The 26,861-nt window shown below is 31.8% G+C and overlaps 1 protein-coding gene across 1 annotated transcript; it reads left to right on the forward strand.

The window, feature by feature from the left end:
• Positions 1 to 26,563, forward strand: LOC143057358 (uncharacterized). Its single transcript, XM_076230662.1, has 12 exons — positions 1 to 73; positions 1,438 to 1,609; positions 3,075 to 3,380; positions 4,475 to 4,529; positions 4,865 to 4,938; positions 9,160 to 9,213; positions 9,644 to 9,709; positions 11,537 to 11,791; positions 15,152 to 15,721; positions 22,958 to 23,079; positions 25,121 to 26,005; positions 26,531 to 26,563. The coding sequence occupies exons 1-12, from the start codon at positions 41 to 43 to the stop codon at positions 26,561 to 26,563; spliced, it is 2,625 nt and encodes an 874-aa protein (XP_076086777.1). The 5' UTR covers positions 1 to 40.
• Positions 26,564 to 26,861: the final 298 nt, after the last annotated feature.

Genomic DNA, 26,861 nt, shown 5'->3' on the forward strand with positions numbered 1-26,861 from the left:
CTTTTTAGGTGGCAAATTTAAGAATTGAAGAAACAATTTGATGGACATCTTACTCTTACTGACTGTCTTTCAGGTATGTATAATATAAAACTGAAACATTTTATTATAGAACGTTTTTCTTACTTTCCCGTTTCATTCCTTCCTAAGAAGTACCGGTAAGTTTACCATGAAGTGATCGCATCAAAATAAAACTAAGCACATACGATACTTTTGGTGTAAACGTTTTGATTTACATGCCAATTCACTGTTCCATGAGCACCTAAATGGAAGAGTGTTTAAACAGTACATTTTAAAGGTAGCTTTGATTTCAAAGTACTATAATACGTTCCTGTTAGTGGTTGTCGTTTGTTGTTGTGGTTCATACGTGTTTCCCGTTTTATATATATATAATAGGACATTAAATCCAATGTAGAGAATTATGACTGTTCTAAATGGGCCTTTAGAAAGGAAACTAAAGTTTCAAATGAGCGTTTCAATAGAAATTAAAAAAAGATATCGTATGATTTATTGATGATGGTCATTCCCTTTACACTCTAAACTCTGAGTATGTTCAATTAATATATCCTTCAGAACTAGAATAAAGGAAACAATAGACACGGCTACCTCCGTCGCATTAATAGACTTATATCTCGATTTGGCTCGAGCGGTCATCTTAGTACTAGAACCTAAAGCAAACGAGACGATTTGATTCTGAAATAATAAATTTCAGAACCTTAGAATAATACCCCAACTACAATTGGAAATGGTATATACATCTCACGTATTTAAGAACCTGCAGCTGCTAATTAGACGAAATAAACGTCAATAGTGTCTGTGCTAATTATAATAGTTGATGAACCAGGTTTATTTTTAAAAAAAAACCCGTCTGTTTCTAAAAGTATATAACAGTTGTTTTATAATCGTTTGATGTGCTGAAGAATATGATTTGGTCATTTTCTAAATCACTTTCCGCTTTTAATTTTCTTTGCATTTAGTTTTTTTTTGCTATTTTATCTTTTGCTGATACCTGATTGTCTTTGTTTTCTATACAGTTATTAAAAGTATATGTATTACGTTATATGCTTACCAATTCTGAATCTGATGATACTGTACAAGAATAATTCTAAGGAATGAGTCAATTAAATATTTCGATAAATTGTGTGTGTGGCCATAGTATCCTCGTACACGATTTTTATTAATATATTGCGTATTTTGTTTTAATCTGAAATTGAAAGGACTGCAATAAAACGAATTTTTACCTTAAAAAACTATAAAAACAATCATGCCGTCAGCCCAAATCCCAGAAATGTTTAACGAAGTCATATTCATTTACACTCATAACCTTGAAACAATTGCAGATCAATTTACAGAATTAATTTATTACAGCACTTTGTTATCAGGAAAGGGTATCAAAAGAAAATTCTGTTTGAACTTGTATTCTATACTTCTATTTTGTAGATGGTATCATTAGTTGGATCATACGAGTTCATCTGTCCATCGCAGGCACACTGGAATCTTCGAGCCAAATCCATGTGTAATCCGACAACAAACTATACTTGTTTATTCGACATAAACCTTCAAATAAATGTATACAGAGATAGATGTTATAGACCTAGCATTGTAGGTCCTGGTAAGTTATTTTTATAAACGTTTGTTCCATAAAGGTCATGATAGGAGAGTTTCTTTTTTTTTTCTTTTTGAGCTTCATCAGATTGAACATGGCAAAATAAAAAACAAATCTCATATTTTCTAAACATTCAACATGAAGATGTTCGATTCATGATAAAACAGATATGTAAATAGATTAGCTTTCAGTATTAAAGATACTGGAAAACACCAGCGACATCGCGGAATCTTGACTAAATTAAAGTACATACGCCTTATCTAAAGCTTAGAATGCTAGTACTGTAATCTGATAAAGTCGTGCTGATTATAAGGTTCACAATTTTATCTGTTGTCAACATCTTTATGTTTCAGCCTGTCACTGTTTCCTTATTGTAAAAAAAACAACAATTAGCAATTTTACCCCGGTGACAGTTTTTGTTTGGAAAAAAATCCCCCAAAAAAGGAAAAAAATCATCAAAAAGGGGAAGTAGAGTACACTTTTTAATGTTAAGAAGTGTTTAAGTTGACGATTCTGTCTTGAAAACGTATAAAAGAAAAATATTTGATACATCATCTCGCTTCAGATTTTATTATTTTAATATATCATGTATTTTGAGGCTGAAGGTTCAAATACACTAAAATGAAAATTTACCGTTCGAATAGATAAATACATAGGTCAAGTGAAATATCTTTTTAATGAGTTCTAACAATTGAGCTGTTGTGTTATAATCACAAAGGAGTAGGTCCGGTAAGGACCGATTTTGGCCCTAAATTTCAGGTTCATCTGACGAAAGATTTTGACCACTTTTTAAACACTAAAGTGTCTATTTTATTTGATTCAATTAGTTTGTGTGAAAGATTTTAACAGATTTTGTCATTAAAAACGATCCGATTCAATCTCAAATATGAAAAATCTACCAAATATGCCAAAAAATGCCACTTTTCAGATGGTTTTTGTCACAAATGAAAGTGGCCGCATCCGTGTTCATCCTCAACCTTTATATATGTTATGTATTATCATAAAACACAACTTACATTTTAATATTAAGGATGAACACGAATGCGGCCACTTTCGTTTTACACGAAAACCGTCTAAAATTTAACTAAAATGCTAGAATTGTGAAGATTTCAGTGATTTAGCATGACTTAATGGTACTTGTACCCGATATATGTGCATTGTATTGTCAAAAACAGCCCATATTTACGTAACAGAAGCATTCTACTGTTCAACTTATAGATAAAAGTTTACATTTTAACAATTTTGTAAAATTGCTTTATTTTGGGGATAAAAAGGGGTCTTACCGGACCTACTCCTTTCGACTTGGTAGTAAAAGTATAATATCAAGTTTTAAAATTTAAATTTTGGTGACTATTGATATGGCAAATTACAGATATAGCAGAATTTCACTTAATATATAAAAAAAGAAACGTTATCAAAGTAAATGTATTCAAACATTCATGTCCATGAATATTATTCACTTTCTTTGCAGGTTATAAATACGTCTTTCAACCTAACTTAAACAGAGCAGCATGTAGTGGTAATCGATATCAGCCTTTCATTTTTGAGACAGTTGGGTACAGTGGCTGCACTTTTCAAAAATCACTTTGTAACAGCCTAGGTCAGGAGACATATGAAAATAGCAACACTAGATCAGACACAACATGTATTTGTAATACTGATAAAGGATATACTTTTGTCAGGAACTTGAATAACCAATGTTACTGCAATCCTTCAACTGACGATTGCTCCTGTTATCTTGGAATCAATCCATACAACGAAACGATTGGACTGAGAGGTAAAATGAATTTTTTGTCAGTTTTGAATCTAATCAATATTCATTTTTGATCAAAATGAATAACTTCACCTATTCAATTCGACATAGAAGCAGACACATTCATTGTTATCAATTGCTCCCCAGGTTGTCTATTAATGACCTTTTGTCATTTATACAAAAGCAATTGAGCATTCGTCAAATTCGCACGAAGCTTTCAACAAAAATCTGAATGCAGATGAACCAATAACAATACCGTTTTTCTTTAAAAATTACATAAACTGCTTGGTATGAATGTTATAAAGTAGTTTTCGGGATAAGATTCCTTTTTTTAATAAGGCTAGTCCATTGCTATAACTGATTGACGTTTAGCCGCCGGGGTATGTCTATTCAAGTAGTTAATAATGATAAATTGATACTATATACACTTAATGTTTATTTGAGGAAAGCCAGTAATATGTTTTCTGTCTATGACGGAATAGCATCAACATTGTGGTGCACACTGTATAACCCACATAGCGGTTTATTTTAAAGAGGGACGAAGAGTGTATCACATTTTCTAATGTTATTTCATATAGGTAGAAAATATTACTGTCATTTCTTATAATTTAATTCTTAATTCCATTTTAACCGAAGTAAACCACGATAAAACGTTGATGACGTCACGATTACATTACAAAATTATGTCTGAGAGCTGATAAACAAAAAAACTTCAGCAAATTCAGAAGACTCGTTACATCCAAAATTAAATTAGTACATGTTGAATTATTCTAAAGATTAGAATAATCGGAATAGCGTATTACATTTAAACCTGATATATTTGACCATTGTATTAAGCTCTTTGCATTTGTATTGTTTATGTGTTAGCCATAAAACAGGAATCCCGTCAGTATTTGTTGCATATTTTAATGTAGTTTATTGAATACTAGATTGAAATTGCAGGTTACTATTACATTAGTTCACAAGTTTGACAGACTTGTAAGCGTTAGAGCTTGACATAAAGTATTGATTCCTATCTATCTATTATGTATACTAATTTGCTAACGCGTATTACAACTTACTGAAAAATGTTCTCCATATGTGAACCGCTTATATAAAAGAGACTTTTTATTTTTCAGATAATAAATGCTATCATGAAATGAAAACGACAAGAATCCCATACTCAGGGGATATGTAAGTTTTTATTTATTTCTCGAACTGCTTTGATATGTCCATTAATTACTACACATTATTTGAAATAAATCGTCAAATATTTTGTCTTATTAAACTCATCTGAACATATGTTCAATCATAGTTGTCACTATGAGTAAATAAATATCGACTCCACAGTTTGGATGTGTTATACTTATACCGAAAAGAAAAGAGTTTTACAATAATGTTAATGACGACGTATTTCAAAAACTTCAAAAACTACATTCTTTGAACTTGATATTTTGGATATTTTTTATGAAATGTTTTGTACGATTTATGCTACAGTGACAATGTACCCTATGCTTTTTTTTTCACAGGTTTAATATATCACGGAAAATAAACATCATTGAGTTTGATAACTACAAATACAACCTAAAACATCTTCCGACCAGTAAGTTTATGAGTTTGAATGTCTCGCTGGAAATTAGTCCAAAAAAAGAGTTGGTCAACATAGTTTATGGTTCGGACAACGACATCAAAAATACCAGGCTTATATTTGTATATACACTTGACGCGCTTCTCGACAGTTCCCCGGTCAAATCAATTGGAGATAACGAGTCTCTGTCGTTAGTTGTTGACAGTGAAAGTTGAACGAGTATTACGAGTGTATGTGCGCCATGACGTTTTCAGTGTGTCTACTATATGCGACAAAAGACTTAAGATTAATGAAGAGTCGAACCTCTTTCCTCGGATTGATTGTATTTCACTCAATTAGAAAGCATATTGACTGATTTAGTAATTCTGTAAAACAAAGGATGTATTTTAAAAACCCCAAAGATTATCGCGAAATAGAAATATGATCACTTAAGGTCGTTTTTCGCACTAAGGTAAAACACTTGCCAAGCTTGGACATCCTTTCGGTTGTGTGGTATGTATACATTCACAGTCCTGTCCAATACGAATCGGCAGGTTAAATCCTCGTGTAGAGATTGAGCCATATTCTGTTCACTTTCTAAACCCTGCAACAACTATTAGTGGTCCGCAGGTGGTCTGTTCAAGTTTAAATTCCTGTTTCTTTCCAAAGAACTATCGTTTTGGGTAGGCAATTCAAAGTTCATCCTAATCAACCCGTATTACAGGAGATACCTTTTGATCCAATTGTTATGATGATCTCGATCTGTATAATATGTATGAAATGATTGACACTAGAGATAATGTAAACAACAATAACTAGATTCTATTGAGATGGGAGCCATCTCTGTGGGCCCCGCTGTCAATAACGTGGGGTAAATAAGTTGTATGGATAATCTGATATGAAGCATTATTTGAAGTTATTACATAGTCTCATGTGTGATTTTATTCTATGATTTTAAGTTAAAACTGATAAATATTCTCAACTTACTTTCAAAGTATAATAGTGATATGACTGCATGATGTGAACTCATTGTTGACTACTCTAAGGTGACTTCTGGATATATGAATTGATGTTTGAACAATATGTTTTTGACTTTGACCTTTGACCTAGGAAGCTGTACATAGATCATGACACACCCTCTGGTGTTGGTTAATAAACATGTTAAGTATCAAGTATAAAATCATAACAGTTATCTAGATATGGAGCGGACACGATCTTCACCACAGGACACGGGGTTGTCAACTAAAACCAAAATTTTTGACATTGACCTTTGACCTAGGAAGTTGTACATACATCATGACACACCCTCTGGTGTTGGTTAAAATGGATGTTAAGTATAAACTTTGAAATCATAACGGTTCTCAAGATATAGAGCGGACACGATCTTCACCACAGGACACAGGGTTGTCAACTGAAACCAAAGTTTTTTTTACCTTGACCTTTGACCTAGGAAGTTGTACATACATCATGACACGCCCTCTGGTGGTGGTTAATAAACATGTAAAGTATAAAGTATGAAATCATAATGGTTCTCTAGATATGGAGCGGACACAAAGTTAAAGTGTTACGGACGGACGGACAGACTGATCACTATAAGGCGATCCGCCTAAAAGCGGGGCCCTAATGAACCATGTAGTTTTACACACTTTGTTTAATGAAATTGTAATTCGATGCATTGTTTAACTTAAGCAGATTCTAAAATGATGGTTGGTTAAAACGTATAAGTAAAAACTAAATCAATGGTATTATGGATATGACGACAACACATACATGTATGTTCCGTCACCTAGTTCGTCGATATATGTAAGCATCCCATGCTATGCATGCATTTCAAACCATGCAAACAAAACTTAGTTAATTGTCAGACTCGGTATATTTCAGATTTAATCCCTTCTAACGATTAACGACCATTAAACATGTCTAGACGCCGATATATCGAATATATCGATAATTCTGCAGGGTGACCTTACAACGTATGTTACGTTGAACGTAGTCGTTATATCGTGTTGTAGCAAACGATTTTGTGTTAGGGGCCAACTATGTTAACGAAATTCGCAAAGTTTGGACATGCACGAGCGTGACCCATTATTCCAGATATTAAAAAATTCAAACGACGGAAAAGAAGGTATGCATATACAAAAGACATAATATTTCCACCAGTTTAAATGAAATCTGAAACTGGCACGTAAGTAACTGCTAACAGTTCTTTGTTAATTTATGTTTCTTATTGGTTTTTTTGGTGTCTAATCTGACGTCGGAAATTGGACTAGGACTTTTATTTAAATGAGTTTCACTGTGCATATTGTTGTGTGTTTCTAGATTGGCTAAAGCTATAGGGGAGGGTTGAGATCTCACAAAACCTGTTTAGCCCCGCCGCATTTTTGACTGTCCCTCTGGTATCTTTTGTCCCTATTTTACAACTGCCACATTTTATGAGCCTTTGGTTTTTGTAAGTCTTTTGTGTTTTTAAATGTAAGTTTAATGATATGTTTTGGAGTTTCGTGTGCAGTCCATTTGCATTGAACTGGTGCACATACTGGTTAGGGGCAAGCTGAAACGCACCTTTCAATTGTATGCTAATGAAGTGAAAATTGAATTTGACAAATCTTCTCTTTCGTGCAAGCTTCTAGTTTGAAGGTAAGAGCTAATAAAAATATAGCAAGCATTATAATGTACCTACCAAAAAGGCCCTATCATTAAATGGTATAACGTCCGAAGAATTGTTTTCATCTTGTACATGTCAAATCGCTTAATGCTATGAAATAGATGCATGATTTTTCGTTTATTTTACTTAATAATTATGGTTTATGACCAGACCGGCAATATTATAACCATAGCATATCGAATGTCAATCAATTAACAGAGTACAAAGCAACAGAAATAATCGCATGAAAGGTTATAGGCAAGATAACAGCAGAATGGTTTGAGGATGTACACCTCTGAGGAGCTAAACATTTCTAGAAATTTAAAAACTGTTTATCTTAACTTGATTTTTTTATTTATATTACAGTAAAAAACAATAAGTAAAGAAAACTTCATATGGTGGTGCACTTCTTTTCTTCCTACAGCTTTTTGAAAGTACCTTGTGTTGATGAATTTCTCATTTTCGTCAATATTTGGCCAATTTGGGGCTATTCTAGTGCGAAAAAAATCACAATTCCACATTTATACTTTTTTCCATACTTTGAATTAAGATAAAGTGGACCAATTATATTGTGATGCTTTAAGTGTCAAATATTTTGGCCACAAGCATCACTGAAGAGACATGTATTGTCGAAATGCGCATCTGGTGCAAGAAAATTGGTACCGTTAATTTTATTACTACCACTGGGTCGATGCCTCTGCTGGTGGACTATAAGTCCCCGAGGGTATCACCAGCCCAGTATCCAGTACTTCGGTACATGTCATGAAAATACGGATTTTTTTGTGTTATTAAAATTTGCTGTTACAAAATATTATAAATTATTATAAAATAAGGAATGTATCTCCCTCATGCAGAGCTCTGATTCCTTTCACGGATTTGGCTTTACTTTTTGGACCTTTTGGATTATAGCTCTTCCTCTTTTATATAAGCTTTGGATTTCAAATATTTGGCCACGAGCATCACTGAAGAGACATGTATTGTCGAAATGCGCATCTGGTGCAAGAAAATTGGTACCGTTAATTTTATTACCATGCTGTCAATTTTGTTAATTTGTTATTTTTCTCTATTTTAAGAGCAAACTGCTTACTATTTCAACTTTTTTGTTATAAATGATTGAAAAAAATACCTATCTAAAATTTTGAAAAGAAAAAAGTGATATGGCATGTATGGGATGTACATGTTCCTTGTAAAATCCTATTTTGTGCCTCTCTCCCATTTCTCAAAATTTTGGCTAAAAATACTGACTTGATTGGTCATAAAATTTAAAAAGGTATTCTTCAGATTCTACTTGTGGTAAATACACTCGTTTTTTTCACATAGTTAAGATTGATTATAACATTTTTAAAATGCATTGATATTTTCCACTTGTTTCGCATGTTTTGGAAATAATTCAAGAACGAGATTTCAACGGGACTGAAACGTCAGAAGAATACATCCTTAAAATAACTTTTATTACCATCTAGATTAAAAATTCACTTTAAATTACATTTATAGTTTATGGTTATGACTTTTAAAGATGACTGCCTTACTTATGTTTAACAATATTAAGAATGGACAATGGAAATGTCTTCAAATTCAAAACGCTATCATCAGCTTATTTCGACTAATTTCAGATAAATATCGCATTGAAGCAGTTAAATGGGTTTTTATATTGTCATTAGTAGACTGTAAGTACTTATGAAAAAATGTATATTGACAGACTTATTAACAAAATAAGGCAAAGGCTATCAAAGGGATATTCCGCACTCACCAGTCGAAGAAAGTAGGGAAAAAACAGATAAACAACAACACACAAAACATTTTAAACAAAAGACTCAGCATCACAAAGCCCACCAAAAAATCTTGAATAATCTCAGGTGATCCGGAAGGGTAGCAGACCCTTCCCCGATTGTAACACACATTCATGTTTAAAAGTTATAAAGATACCACCGATTTCCTATTGAATTATATTGTGGTCCAACCTTGCCAATGCGACTAAATATAAACTGGCATAATATACCTCTAAAGAATATCTTTATTCTGTTTAACATACGTTAAAGATACATTTAACATATATTACTGATCGAATCTGAATATAAAATTTAATATTTTTTTCAGGCGTTGTTTGTATTATCATACTGATAAAACAGCTACAATTGCGACGTAGCACCAACACTTCTATTAGTAAGTACATACAATATAAACCTGTGTTCGTTAATACTTTACGAGTACTTTCTGTATTCTAAACAAGGATGACTTTGGAATAGAAATATGGTCACAATTTGTTTTCTAGTCGACAAGCATTAAAACCCTAGTTAAAGTGGGACATCAGTTTGCATTTGCGGGATGTATCAAGAACGCAGCCACGTCTGGTTAGAATGGGGACAGTTAATCAAATGCCTAATTAGAGAAAAAGCCATGCTCTTTGCAAGTGGATAATTCAACTTTTCCAGGGGTCCGTACATGACCTATTGCAAGGCCTAATTTATGTTACAACCCAATGTTCACTCATTGTGGTTATTTAGCGTCGTATTATATAATGCATATTCAGGAATATAAAAAATTAACAATAAATACAAGATAAAGGTAGGTCATGAAATAGAGGCCATCCGAGATGAAGGTCGGGGAATTTCAAACTACCACTGATATATATATATGATAGAGACAGCGGTTAAGAATTGCAACATAACACAAACAGACACCCCAAAGAGTTGTTAACTTGCGATAACAGTGGATGAATCAGATTTAATGTCCCCGTTATGACTGGACGTTGCTTCGTACTTGTAAAATCGGTTTTCATTACGTTTATTTCCAAGGGTTCAATATTCGACTATATAACGACACCTTTTTTACTGTATACGATTCAAACTCCGACACTCATTGTTTCGGCTGTGGCGATTGAGCCACAAATATCTGAAAAATGTAACCCCTAAACAAATCTTAAGGAAGAAAGTATAGTCAAACCAAGCACCAGAGTGTGCCCAGGAGGATTGCGTTCCTTTGTATTCGTTATATGACTTTTATTTCTGGCGTACTAAATTATAATCCTGGTACCTTTGATAACTATTTTATAGCAACAAGTTTGATTGTTCCGAGTCAGGAAAATGGCCATTGTTATTTTATAGTTCGTATCGTTGTGTGTTACATGTTATATTTGATGTGTTTCCCTATCCCGGATTTGTTTTTTTTTTCTCAATCGATTTATGAATTTCGAACAGCGGTATACTACTGTTGCCTTTAATTATATTTGTCATTTCGGGTCCTTTTATAGCAGACTTAGCGGTAGGGGCTTTGCTCATTGTTGAAGGTCGTATGGTTGTTTATTTCTGTGTAATTTGTCTCTTGTGAAGAGTTGTCTCATTGGCAATTATACCACATCTTCTTTTTGACATATAAAAAAGTAAAAACACAAAAATACTGAACTCCGAGGAAAATTCAAAAAGGAAAGTCCAAAATCAAAAGGTAAAATCAAAAGTCCAAACACATCAAACGAATGGACAACAACTGTCATATTCCTGACTTGGTACAGGCATTTTCTAATGTAAAAAATGGTGGATTGAACCTGGTTTTAAAGCTAGCTAAACCTCTCACTTGTATGACAGTCGCATATAATTCCATTATATTGACAACGATGTGTGAACAAAACAAACAAAAACAATAATAGGTAAAAATGTCACAAATAGGGGTAAATAGTCTAATTCGGTAGGTCACATTAAGTACACATTATTTTATATTAGTTTAAAAGTACATGTTCTTAAACAACATATATCCCCATTCAAACAAACACACACAATTACTGTAATTATATCATGTGTATTGTCAAGAGTTTTAACATGATTGAAAAAAAACCTCAAGAAAAGCTAACAGATTACTTCATATTCGAGGTGTTCGTCTTATTTCTATTTCATCTGTTTGTTAGAGTATATGTTATAATTTCCACTGAACACCTTAGCGTTTTTATAATTTATATTAATTTAAAAAAATAACATAACAGATGTAAACTTATTTCAGATTTACCAGCAGCCATAAACCAATTACCACAGAAAGATAAAACTAGATACAATAAACTAATGCAAAGTGAAAAAACAGAAAAGAGGTATTTTGTAAGAACTATGATAGTTGGCAAGGAATCGGTCGGTAAAACATGTCTCTTAAGAAGATTGTTGAAGGAGGATATATCTGATGTTACCAGTACAGACGGTGTTGATATTGTAGTTAGTAGATGCAAAATTAACATAGAAGATGGACAATGGATAATAGGCAAAGGTATATAAATAATCTGTGTTGATAAATAATGAATATGTATTCAAAGAAAAACAAAACAATCGGAAAGCGATAATTTGAACTTAAAACATATCGTATAGAAGATTAGAGGCTATTTACGTCTTCCTCAAAAAGAAATACTGAAGTGTAATTTGCGTTCAGAGAAAAAACATTAGAATTTTCAAAATCTAAATTGTTATCTTACAAAAAACTTCTTAAACCAAAACTGCTCAAACAGAAATCTACACTTCACAATTGTTAAGGTCACCACCACACTGTGTTCGTGTTCCGATGTGTTATAGAGTCTATAAGTCATCAAATTAAACAAAAGGATGATGGATATGGTTTAAAAACTTGCATGACAAGTTTTCTTTAAACACATATAAATGAATTTGGTGTATTTACTGTCTTCTGATATGTTAAAATTTTTACTTTTATTGTCAATGTTGTCAATTTTTATGGCGACACTCCAACTCTGACGGTACATGTATTTATATGCCAATATGTGTGTACGTTGTTATTGTTAATATAAATAAGACAAAAAGTTCTTTGAGCCTTATTTTTAATAGAAATTTATTATAATGAATGGCAATAATTATTTTTGAATTTATTGAAGAATAAAATTATTTTTTCACTCTTCACATTTTACATAATTCGTTTCGCGGATTTTTCAACCTTCTTCATCTGTATGCAAATACTGTAACCACGTGACATCTTGTTACTACTTTGGCAACCGCATAGAACACATGTGAGGTAAAAATAAAAGTGATTTAAGAAAAGGTAAAATCACGTAAAAGTATTGTTTATTTTCCAGAAAAAAAATATTAATTCAAATAATTAAACAAAAGTTATGAACAAGTTTGATTAAAAAAAATTAGAAACGCATGTATACAATTAAAATAAAGATCGCTATATTGCTTTTATTTCATCTTTTACGTTCTGCATGATCTGTCCATTAAACAAAAAAATATAGTAAGACCTGTAGATTTGAAAGATTAACCCTAATATTTGATCAACTCTACAGTTTTCATTCTGTGCACCTGTTTATTTGTCCCTTTGTTTTTCTGTCTGTCTGTCTGTCCTGCTTCAGGTTAAAAGTTTCAAAAAGTTTTAAAAATTAACATTGAATTTAAGTTCAATATTATCGATATACGAATAAGGATGGTATCACTTATTACATGTTAGTACCTTAGATATGTCCTGTACTAAAGGGAACAAATGCTGTATACAAAAACATTGACTCTTGCATATTTATAAAATGAGGAAGAAAAGGGGGCACCTTTGTGCCACAGACACCTTTTTATTTTTATTTAACTGCTTGTACCACTAAACAAATATTTTGTAGGAGTACCTGTTTATCACATCTTAAATAAAAAAATCAGTGTGGGAGACACAAAACATAGTAATCGTTGGCTTAAATTTCATCACTAAAGTGGGGTGTGAGATGTGGATCAATATATTGATATATCCTCTTAGTGAGAAAATTATTTGGTTCTCAGAAATCAAATCCTTCATTTATATTTATTCAGATCCCATTGATGCTTGCAAGGTAACAGGACTTTGGGCTCATTACTAATGTAAATCATAACATTTTCCCCCCTTGGAAATAGTTTAAGGGACCCTCCTCCCCAATAAGACAAAAACACACTATATATTGTTCCACTCAAAATGCAGAAAATTAAACCTTTAAACCCTTTTATATCATATGGATAGGAATTGGCATGACATTAGTGAATAGTTCCTTAAATTGTATCAACATGGGGCGTAAAAATCATAATTAACACAAACAAAACTTCAAAATTGACGATTTTGATGGTGCTACCATCTACAGCAGCGAAATATTTCCTAACTTTTTTTTGTTTAGATTTATTCTATAGAGCTTCTCCTAAAAGACAATATATATAATAAATAAACTCATCATAGATACTAGGACTAAATTTTGTATATACGCCAGACGCGTGTTTCGTCTACAAAAGACTCATCAGTGACGCTCGAATCCAAAAAAGTTAAAAACGCAAAATAAAGTACGAAGTTATAGAGCATTGAGAACCAAAAGTCCTAAAAGTTTTGCCAAATACAGATAAGGTAATATATGACTGAGGTAAAAAAAAAACCTTAGTATTTCCAAAAATTCAAAATTTTGTAAACGGTTAATTTATAAATATAACGATATCAATGATAATTCATGTCAGCAAAGTGTGTATACTGTTGCTGTTTAAAAAAGAATAAAATGAAATTAGATAAAATTTGCATTTTACTATACTTCTTTTTGATCACGTTTGCATAATTACGGTTGCTAGGGAAGAAAATATTTGAAATCAATTTTCAATCTGTTTCATATCACTATATATATATGACCTCTATATATGATATATACTGGCAACAAAAATTAAAGCTATTCAAATTACTTTAAAGGGGAAATTTTCAAATTATTTTTTTTTTCAAAAGAATTTTTTTTCAAATTCTTATAAGGTATGTTCACATCTAGCATATGAAATTTGATCATTTGCCAATAAGGACTTATCACTGTTTGCCTGATTCTTACATGGTTCTGTACTTAATGTCACGTTCGGTAAACTTGTGGAATAAAACGAGAATTAGTAGGCAAAGTTTTCAGTGCATTGAAATTTTTTGTTCGTTTATATGTTTTGGATTTGTAAATAATGTTAAAATACGCGCATATGGGACTCAGTTTAGTAAATGCCGTAGTTCCATAATCCTCTTCACATTATATTTGCAAGCGACTCGTTTCATATGCCATTAAATATCTTGGTATTATTTTACAATCTCATATCCGCGGCGAATTATGATTAATGCAACTGTCAGTTTATTTTCGACCCATGTGTTTCAATGTCCCTTTTTTATTCTCCCTCTTAAAAGAAGCGTACAAAATAAAAACATACCCCTAGGTCTAACTGAATTCGATCCTGCTTATATTACTTTTATATTTTTTATTCTTTATATGTTTTTAGTTTTATTTTCAAAATCAGACCCTGAAATAAGTTACAGCAATCATAAAGGGATGGTATATTTAGTCCATAAAAACATGAAAATAATCATGATAATAGAGACTTATCAAATGTTCAAAATAACTGCCAATTCCTTTGCACAGGAAATTTTTAGTAAAGTCTCTATCTAGGGTCATACAACGTTTGATGCGGTACAAAAGAAAAAAGTGTATATGGGAACTACAATCTATTAATTTAAGTAAAATTTATATTCTCTTACAATGTAACATGACCTACAGGGTACTATCCTAATGAACCTATACAATAAACATAAAACCAGGTATAGTAAATCATACTTCTTCTAATTGATATGACTTGAAACTTGTTGTAAAAAGGGAACTTTTTTTTCTGTCAGAAATTTACGATGATAAAATGGGCCGGATAAAGAGAGCACTTAATACAAATGCAAAGGACAGAGACACTCTTCATAAGCAGGTCAATGAGACAAAGAATATAAAAAGAAGTCAAACTGATGAGATACCTACGGATAACAAAGAAACGACAACCGACGATGATAAAAATGAGTCTTCTTCATTGATAATACATCAGAATTTAGCTACCGAAGTAAATGTTAATATGGATAAAAATAACGATACGAATGAATCTGCATCATTTGTAATACCTGAGGATTTAGTTACCGACACAAAGGCTGATCTTGATAATAATACAAATACGAATGAGTCTACACCATTGGTTATGCCTGATGATTTGATGTCTAATGTGTTTTCTAAATCAACTGAAAATACTCTCTCGAATATTTTCGCATTATGTGAATTATGGGACTTTGCAGGACAAAAAGAGTTTTATGCTACACATCAAGCATTTTTGACAAGCAGTGCAGTATACCTGGTAGTTGCAGATATGAAGGACGACATAAGTAAACAAGGTTTAAGTCAGTGTTTTGACGATTTTAAGAAAATTGGAGGTATGTTTTTTTAATATAAGAAAATCAAATACATTAAGGTACAATTGTAGATCTTCAGATATACAAATATGGCAAAGTAAGCCTTCGGTGTTGACATGAATATCAATTATACGGTAATGTCTATAAATTTCCTGTTTACAAAACTTTGAATTTTTCGAAAAACTAAGGATTTTCTTATCCTAGGAATAGATTACTTTAGCCGTATTTGGCACAACTTTTTTGAATTTTGGGTCCTCAATGCTCTTCAACTTTGTACTTGTTTGGCCTGACAACTATTTTGATCTGAGAGTAACTGATGAGTCTTATGTAGACGAAACGCGCATCTGGCGTATTTAGTTATAATCCTGGTACCTTTGATAACTTTTTATTTAAAGGAAAAGTCAGCGATTTTTTACGTATTATCTAAATATGCTCATCTTAACATGAAAAACACATTCACAAAGTTTTAAATATATATTCTTTCTAATAACGGAGAAAATCAAGTATTTGTAACTTTTTTTGTTAACCCACTTGAGTGGGTTGTGACGTTTTAACCCGATTTGTTGAATCCTTGGGAAAATAATATCTGTTAAAGTCATAATTGCGTATTGAAATGTTACGTAATTAAAAGCGCACAGATGATCGTTAGTCGTAGTTAACATGGTTAATAACCACAATATAAGAATGAAAGAAAATATATATGCGTGTACCGTTTTGTATTGACTGAATAAAACTTCCTAGTATATGAAATTTTATAAATGTAAATATTTTCGAATCAATTTCATAAATTATTGAGATTTTTTTATAAAATATCTATTGAACATTTTTACTGATATTGAAATGAAAATATGTTTTATTTACCGTTGTAACTTTGATAGTAAATCCAATGCAAAATATTTGTGAACAGAGTTAGTAATTGTGAATATTGATATTCTAAATGGATTACCTAAAATAGTATTGCGTGTTTAACTACAAGTAGATTAACAATAGAGAAACAGCAAACACATTGTATAAATTTATTGAAAATTAACATTCATTTTTTGTAATTCCTGAGGTGTATACAATATCAAAAATGGAACAATTTTCGAATACATTTTTTAAAAATAGCATTGAATTAAAAAATAAAGTTAATAGAATAGTACTATTAATCTTAAAAATTGAATGTAACATTTCCCAATTAATAATAATTGCACATCTGCTAAATTTTCTTCACCGGAATTCTTTAACTTGTATTTAAATCTGGCGATGTTTTTTGCTAACAATCGTAAAACTATAGCAATTTTAAAGTTTTTAATTTAAAAAAAAAACCAGTACAACATGCATGATTTTTAAAAGTTTTAAAATTGTATTAATAGATATACCCCGGTACATATATTATAAATATAATATAATCTATCAAATAACAAAAAAGTTCCGGCGAATATCCTGTCACTATCCGTGCAATCGTTCTGTTATTGATGTAACCCAACTGTTGGCAGCGTATCGTCGCGATGCGGTATGTGGGATTCAGCGTATATTTTACGAAAAAAAAACCAATATTATATTACCAAGAGTTACAGTATGTAAGCATACAGCTTCCGGATTTTGTAGTTTTCTGTCCAACATAGGGACGTAAATAAGAACAATGACTGTCAGTTTTCTTATATCACACGAAACGTCATTACTATAGTCTTCTGTATACTACATGTATAAATAATTCATCAAAAAATAATTTTACATTTGTATTCATCCAGCTCAGCCTGTCGGGTTATACAAAGCAGTGGTATCTAACGCCTCTCTATATCTATCTTTTTTTTTTCTTGTTGGGAGGTGGAGCACAAAAACATGATCAAGATTGATTTGTATATTACTCATATTTGTGTAAATATCAAACGTTATTTAACAATAACGCTAGTTAAAAATCACTGTAAAAGAAGCATACAAAATTTTACATCGGTTGCTGGCTGTCGAAATCAAAAAAATCTAGCACCAAATTATAAAGTACATTATACTCAATCTTTCTGTAATGCTTCCAGAGAATGCAGACTAGTAGCGATTCGTTAGTTTCTTTGTTGGGAATGGAGAGGCCATGTAACCACTTGTACAGGCTTTAATACTTTGAGCACAAAAAAAATATGTTTTGTAGTAATTCTTTAACCTGTCAATTGTAGCGATCTGTACGATCAGCAGATAAAAAAGTACGACCGCTAGACGTCAGAGCAATATGGGAATATCAAACACTATGCTTAGTTTTTTTGAAACTTTTGATGACCACAACAACAAAAGTTCCACACTGTATATTTGGCTTTACAAGTCACCAACAAGAGAAAAATTTAACATACACACAAATGTATTTATGAAGAGTAACATGTCTTTCATAGCGCAAAAAAAGTGATCATTACATTTAGGTCCGTCTTTTGAAAGAGTATTCAACTCATATAAAAAAATGTTTTTGTGCTGATATTCGTGTAATATTTGCCACTGAATTTATGTAACAAAAAGATAAAGACATGAACAAAAACCATAAAAAACTAGACGTTCAGATGTAGGTGCGTGTTCAGAGCTCTCGATGTGATCCCTTGACATAGGGAGATTGTCGGATTCCGATCATTACTTATAAGGACAACCATTTTTTAATACAAAGGTAGCTCATTTACTCTTGATACCTTGGTTCTTTATAAAATAATGAACAAATTAATCAGTTATTTTTAAATAACCTATTATTAATCAGTATTGGGAAAGAAGTAAAGGTATACCATACTGAAACATAAATCTGATAAAAGAATATACATTCAAAGAAAAAGAGGTGCACCAACAGAAAAAAGAAACTGCAATCTTTCTCTTAATTTCATCGGATCTCAAAATTTTAACTCTTACCAGAAATTTGATTCTATCTGACAGTATAACTCCAAAGTTTCTAAGTGAATTCGAGCTTTATCTAGAACTCTTTCTAAAGTTAATATTCGAACTCAAAATAAAACTCGAACTTTAACTCAAAATTTAACTGGAACTTGTACTTATTAAAGTGTCTTCAAGGGTTATCTACACTCTCACTTAAAAAAATTAGAATTAGATAAAATATAACAACATTTCCACAGAAACGCGGAACAGGAGAAAACAAATCCATATAAGTTAAAAGATTGTTTATTTATTACATATCAACTGGGAACATTATATGTTCCTGATATCAAAATGGCGATGATCATTTTATTGTATATCTGTATTGCATAAAGCTTTGATACCTAGACGATGACACTGAACATGTTATGTGCAATGAACATGAAAGATGTTTGAAAAATGGGTGCAGGATGATAGAACATCAAGACACAAATTGGGTTTCCACAGTTCGAATTATGAAGCGTTGTGTAATTGCTTAAATGTTTACCATTTTTTTAATTCCTTCCGAAACATGATAGTTTATATTAACGTGTTGAGTTTGAGCATTTTTAACACAGCATTTCAGGTTTTATCTACACGGTGCGAATGGACAAGCTAGTGAAATTATTCTGCCTGGAGTCTAAAAGGAACGTGTTGGTTATCCGAGGTAGAAAATGTTTATCTAGAAGCCGAAATGTATTTCTATAATACGTACGGCATCATCGCAGACAAACATTCGGTTTACCCATACAACAAATGCAATTTAAAAATTAGATGACTTCAACTTTGATAATTACTTTATAATAAAATGTTACTGTATCTATGTTTAACGATTCAATAGATTGATAAAATATCAATGACTTATCAGAATACCCTTAAAATGTTCAAACATGATATAGTTATTATATTTTAATTCAGTCCTAACATTTATTCTTGTTAATAGCCATTACATATCATAATTAAAAAAAAAGTTATTTTATATCGCAAACCTTTATTAACTGAAAAATTATTTTGTCTCAATACGGAACTATCCTTTATGTTAATAAATGCACTTGATATAAAAGAGGCATACTAATGCATCTTTTGTAAATCAGTGATGGTTATAAGAACACTGCATTTATCTTTTTTATAATTGAAACTTTTCTTCCTCACCAAATCTAATTTTTTTTAATTAAGGAGATTTTATCATACAAGGATTTGATAACTATAGCCATCAGAACTGTAAGAAAATATAATTACCATCGAATCTCCCTCGAAACTTAATTATTCAAAATGGTCTTCGCAAACCAACTTGAGCTTGCACAAGATGCAACTATTTGCTGTTAGTTTAAGGTTGTACAACTATATCTGATACAATTCTTTTTTTTTTTATTGGATTGGGAAACAGATGTAGACTTTTTTCATAACCTTGTCATAACCTTGTCGGACATAACAACCGTACTCTTGACAAGACATTTTGACTGATGATTGGAGTTTTTAACGCACGGGCGGTAAATCCCCTATTCCTTCTGTTGTTTGTGGTTTATAAATCATGTAGATATCACGTGACTTTTTTTTATCGAACATGCCGACAGGATTGCGATAGGTCGAGAACGGATAGTGAATTCTAAAATTCGATTTTGATCTCTTTATATAGAGAATTAAAGTTTGTTTATGACTAAAGCACAAAATGTCCATTTTCATTTTTTTTTTGTGGAGTTTCCCTTTAATTTTTATGATTTGATCCTTTTATAAAAGTGGACTGAAATAACATCACACATTGTTTTCATTTTATATAATTAACCACCAGCTTGTAACCAATGTACATTAAAAAGTGTGGGCATCGAACAAAAACTAAAAAAAATCGAATAAATAGAGAAATAATTAGCATAGTAATCAATTGAAACAATACGTACAATGTCATACAAATATATCACCGTGTAGAACACCACATGATTATGGAATTGACTAATATCAATGAAAGAAAGTAAATGAGAACACAAGCACAAACAATGAATTGCTCGCTCGGAAGATACTGATCTATAATTTTCAAAAAGTAACGGTTGAAATCCACGGGTTCTCTTTTGTTGCAACCACTCCCTCCTTACCTCAGTGTAGCAGATTTCTCGACTTTAAATCAAGGTCGGAGGACAGAAATTACTGTTTGGTCTCCTCCGTTAGTAATTTAAATGGGGAGATAATATGAAAACGGGTTTCATATATAGTTTTCTTCATAAAAGTCCAAATGCTTTATATAGGTTCCAATGATAACTTTACACTAAAGCATTTGCCACTAGTTTGAAGTTTCTTAAAAAAGTGGTGGTTTTGTGTTTGTGTGTATGTGAATCTTGTGTGTATATTTTTCTTTATGGAATCAAGTACATTGTTATGCAAGTTGATCGACGAAATTTATTTTGAAAGTAGATGATGCGGATAACAACTTTAATTTAAAATCTAAAACAGTGTATCCTTGACAGCAGATCCAGAATGACTACAATGTCATATAGTACGTGAATTGTTCACCTGAATTATTTACCTTGAATAATAAATTGACAGAAAACTGAAGATTTAATATATTACTATAATGAGGCCTGCAAAATTTGAGGCAAATGCACTATCTGCACTAGTACTGTCACTGTATGTTGCCTCAATGAATAAATTATTATGTAGATGAAGGGTATAAAACGAACTTGCTTCCTGATGAGAGAATTTCATGATTGGTGAACATGTTATGTTAATGTTACTGAATAATATCTAGGAAAATATGATTAAATAAAAATTTCAAACGTTTTAAAAAAGAATATACATGAAAGTCTTTGATAAACCAATACCAAATACTGAAATCTAATGAATTGACATTTTTTGTAATTATTTGAAATTAAATCAAATAGCTATGCTTAAATATGAAATTATGAAGAGGTTCAAGGGAGACAATACACGTATATATTCATTTAACTTAGATATAGGAAGATGTGGTGTTAGTGCCAATGAGACAACTCTCCATCCAAATAACAATGTATAAAAGTAAACCATTATAGGTCAATGTACGTCCTTCAACACGGAGCCTTGGCTCACACCGAACAAAAAGCTATAAAGGGCCCCAAAATTACTAGTGTAAAACCATTCAAACGGGAAAACCAACGTTATAATCTATATAAAAACGAGAAACACGTATAAATTACATATTAAACAAATGACAACTATTGTACATCTGATTCCTGACTTAGGACAGGTGCAAAAATTTGTAGCGGGGTTAAACGTTTTAATGATACCAAACCTTCTCTATTTTTCTGAAACAATAGCATAACATCACAACATAGAAAACCACACAATAAAATATCAATTGGAAGGCTTAACTCAATAAAAAAAAATGCATACAAATGACACACTAAAATAATTAATTAAAATAGCCTTCGTGCTCCACCTTCAACGAATATTCTATATTATCATTATAACCAATAGATGCTTATCGGTTTCATAGGGATAGCTATCGATTGCTGACCGACAAAATGATAGTAAATTTGTTAGATTTTGTTTTAAAACTTACTCAGAAAAAGATACGAACTACTTGACTTTCATAGATCGAAACTAACGTGTTTACATATTCAAATTATAAATTCGTCAAAGATTATTTGCTGTTTAAAGTACAAGACACAATACAGATCGTATGCTTACCTAAATTATCAAAACAGCCAATAGATGTTTACTGACCGATAGTAAATTACACTTCTTTCCAAAAAAATTGATACATACTTAGAAAATACACGAACTACTTGACTTACATAGCTCATAATAAACGTGTTTACACATAAAATAGTAAAGTCATTAATTATTAGTTGCTAAAATTGTAACGAAATTTTAATCAACATAGCATGAGCTACAAAAGGATGTATTTATAAATTATCGCTATCATATTCCATTCTCTCACAACTCTGTACTTAGTGTGAACATCCTTACCACATAAAAGGAGATACCGTTTGATTAGGTGAAAAATTTGATCTATACATTATATTCGAAATCTTAGACACCCTTATGTAGATGATGGCTCCAGGAACAACATATGATAATATCAACCCTATCATGGGATCCATGGAGAAGCTTATTTCAATTAAAGAAGAAATTGTCGTAAAATTTTGTAGAAACAGTTAATATTATAATTGATTACATTATTGTTGCATAATACCAACATTGCATTAATTTGAAGAGTTATCTGTTAGCTATCCATAATTGCCACTTTTATAATTTTTTAAGCATTATAAAGAAAGTTATAGCATTTTCAAACTGGGGAATAAAAGGTATAAAATATAAATAGTAATAGAAATAATTCATAATTTTATTATTTTTCCCTGTTATGTATACATATTCAAAGTATCTAACTTGGTCTCAAACTTTTATTTATTGAACAATGTTGATGTATTTCAGAGTATTTAGATTTTTGGTTTGATTCTATCCATTGCCATCGAACAACCAACGAACAAACTAGTTATGGACACATCGATCCTCCGATCTTATTAGTGTTCACTGGAAAGGATAAATATAAAAAGGTAAAACAGTAGAAAGTTTTCCCTCGCTTCGGAAATATCACAAAACATGACTAATTATCGCCCGTTCCTGATCGGAACGTCATATTATATATGTTTGCAAATAGGACCTTCGTCCATAGATGTTAATTTCTGTGTCATTTTGGTCTATTGTGGAGAGTTGTCTCAATGGCAATAATACCACATCTTCTTTTTTTTATACATCAAGGCCAATCAATGGTGCAAAGCCTTTTGTTTACTATGTTGTGTATTCTTTACTATTATTTTGTCTGTTTGTCTTTTTATTTTTAGCCACCGTTGTCAGTTTATTTTCTATCTATAAGTTTGACTTTCCCTCCGATATGTTTCGTCCCTCTTTTACAGTTACACACTTCTTTGCAAAAAGAATTTTCCAAAGGTATATTTGTCAGCAAAATTTGAGTGAAGGAATAAGGGCAGGCTTCATATAATTCATTCTAAAACAGTTCATCAAGCTTCTGCACCATTTTTTCAACACTGCTTCTTTCTCTTGAGTAGAATCAAGAGGTTCTGCAGATGATCTACCACTCCACATGGACTTCCTTTTCACAGGTTTTGGTGATTTATGACTTGTAATACCACTGCCTTTTATAATTCTACTAGACTTTTTGACTGTTTAACAGAGGGTTTTATTGAAACTACCTCTAGTTTTTCTATTACATTCATCATCTTCAACGTTATCAGGAACAAATAGATAATGAAATGCTTAGCCATTACCTCATTAGTTTCAAACCCCAAAGGTGACTGGGGATGCGAAGTACATAGAGTGCCACGTTCTTTGCACATTTATAACCCTTACAACAACTCTTTTATGAGTCCGTATGTGGCCTGTTGCATAGCAAAGTTCCTGCACCTATCCAATATACCCTCATTTTCCAATGGCAACTAAAATTTCCCTGACCTTCACCCTGGATTGCCACTTTTATTATATGACCTTCCTATTGTATTTATTGTTATTTTTTTCTTGTCCTGAACATGCATGAAATATTTGCTACTGGACGTAAAGCAACCAACAATCAATCAACCAATCATTAATTTCATCATCATTTTCGTCATCTTGCAAAAGCAAAACATCTTTATTGTCAAAATCGGTCATTGAAATAAAATATGTGTACCTGAACAGGTAAGACACGTGCTCATTCTGAAGAATAAAAACGACCTTCAGGTAAAAAAATAACCACCTGTATGTGTTTACATGTTCAACAATTTTAAATAGAAGTAAATGACTAAAGTAACAAATGTGCCGTACAGTGTAGGCACAAACTTAAATGAATAAACTTGTCATGCATCATGTACATCGTAGCCAGATTTTCTTAATATCCTTTTCATCAACACTTGTTGTACATCATAGACAATATAAATTTAATCTTAATATTTTTCAAACTTTCGAATCTAAACATGAACAATTAAATAACTATAAACTTCATACCCTCAAGAACAAACACTAACAAGTTATTGAAAAACTGTTTATATACTAGGGTCAAGGTCACTTGTCATTTTTAGTTTGTTTCTGTAAACATTTATATTACTTGTTGATTTAACCCTCACAGAGAGGTGTCGCTAATTCATTACTTGAGACAGAGAGGCGAAATATGAACAAGATAAAATTGACATTGGAAATGGGGAATGTGACAAAGAGACAACAACCCGACCAAAGAGCAGACAAAGACGATTTTTTATCAAACACTAACAAACTTGTCTGTCTAAAAAACTTAGTTTTATCGTTTGACAAATGTTTGAAATGTTTTACATTTCGCATTTCGGGGCCTTTTATAGCTGACTATGTGCAATGTAAGTAATAGAGAGATAAAAGCCTTTTATGACGATTTGAACCTCATCACAATGAGCAAAACCATGTGATATGGGTTTTGCTCATTGTTTAAAACCGTACATATACCTATAGTTGTTAAGTTCTGGGTTGTTTGGTTTCTTGAGTTGTCTCATTGGCAATCATACCACCGCTTCTTTTTTTATATCAGCAGTATTAAACATGATAAGTGTTAATTCTTTGGTTTTTTTTCTATAGGCAGATTTTAAGAAAAGAGAAAAGGAACTTAATGATCAAATGGACTCTATTTGTGGATTAAACAGTAAATATTATCATTTGCACAACACATTTTATCTGTCAAATAAGGAAGACAGTGATGAAGAATTTGAGAAGTTGCGATACGCGATTTACGAGACAGCACGGAGAATGGATAATTGGGGTAAAGCTTTTCCATTAAAATGGATTCTTTTAGAGCATTTGATTGAAATCAATAAGAACGATGGAAAAAATTTCATCAATTTTACTGAAATGTTCAAACTGGCTAAGCATCCTGATATCAATATTATAGAAAAGGAGGATTTGTTGTTGTTTCTTCGATTTCAGCATAATGTAGGGAACATTATTTTCTTTGAAGATATACAGGACTTGATCATATTAAGACCTCAGTGGTTAGCAGATGCTTATCGATGTTTAGTTTCAGATAGAATTGGTAACAGAAGATTGCACAACCTTAAGGACTGGACACTGTTTACACAACAAGGCAAAATAAGTGAATCGCTAATAAAAGAACTCTTCGAATCAAAAGGAGGACGTCAGTTTTCAGGACAGAATATCAATTTACATAAAGTTATGGAAAAGCTAGATATATTGGTCAAAATAGACTCAAGTTACTCTATAATGCCAAGCCAAATGCCGTCTTCCACGTTTGACGTTGTATGTGAAAAATTTGGCATTATTACAGAAAAATGTAAAAGGACTTCTTGGCTTTGTTTTAAATTCGAATTTCTTCCACCTTCTGTTTTTAACCATCTATCTGCCTTGTTTATCAGAAATTACAAGCCCAGCAAATTAGACAGTGGCATTGCTTTATATCGTGGAATCTGTATGTTTGACATTGAGGGATCTGGTTGGAAAAAGATACTGGTAACCATGTCCACTGACACAATTGCTCTCCAAGTTGTGTCGTTTTCAGAACAACAGGAGGGATTCGGAAATACGTGTAGCGATATATACAGTGAAGTAAAACAACTTATTGAAGATATTATAGACAGGTATAAAGTGAAAATATCTTTTAAACTTCATTTCAAATGCAGTGATGGCTATTATTATAAAGACACATTTGAATATGTGAAATTGATAAGTGACAAGGAGTGTTACTGTTTTCAGCATAAGAAAGTGCACCGATCCGAGCAGATATATTCTCCTTGGATGAATAATGAGGTAAGTTTTTAAAACGGCATAGTTGTGATTGCTCAAATTATAATTTGTATTCATCAACAGTCACAACACTGTTTCGATATTTCTAAACACATTAGTAACGAGCTACAGTCTGAACTTTATCTGATATTGTTTGAACACATTGTAAACAGTCTGTACACTCAGTGTGATATTGTTTGAGCATATTGTCCACATACTTTACTCAGTCTGATTCAGTTTTTACTCATTAAGATATTTTATGAGCGGACTGTAAGCATATCTTAAACAGTCTTTACTCAATCTGACATGTTCTGGGCTCATTGTAAACAGTCTACTCAGTCTGATATGGTCTAGGCACATTATAAACAGTCTTTACGCAGTGTTATATGGTCTGGGCACATTGTAAACAGTCTTTACTCAGTCTCATATGGTCTGGGCACATTGTAAATAGTGTTTATTCAATCTAATATGCTCTGGGCATATTGTAAACAGTCTTTTCGCAGTCTGATATAGTCTGGGCACATTGAAAACAGTCTTACTAAGTCTGATATGGTCTGGGCATTTTTGTAAACAGTCTTTACTC

The sequence above is a fragment of the Mytilus galloprovincialis genome, chromosome 13 (genome assembly GCF_965363235.1).
Source record: "Mytilus galloprovincialis chromosome 13, xbMytGall1.hap1.1, whole genome shotgun sequence".
Lineage (NCBI taxonomy): Eukaryota > Metazoa > Mollusca > Bivalvia > Mytilida > Mytilidae > Mytilus > Mytilus galloprovincialis.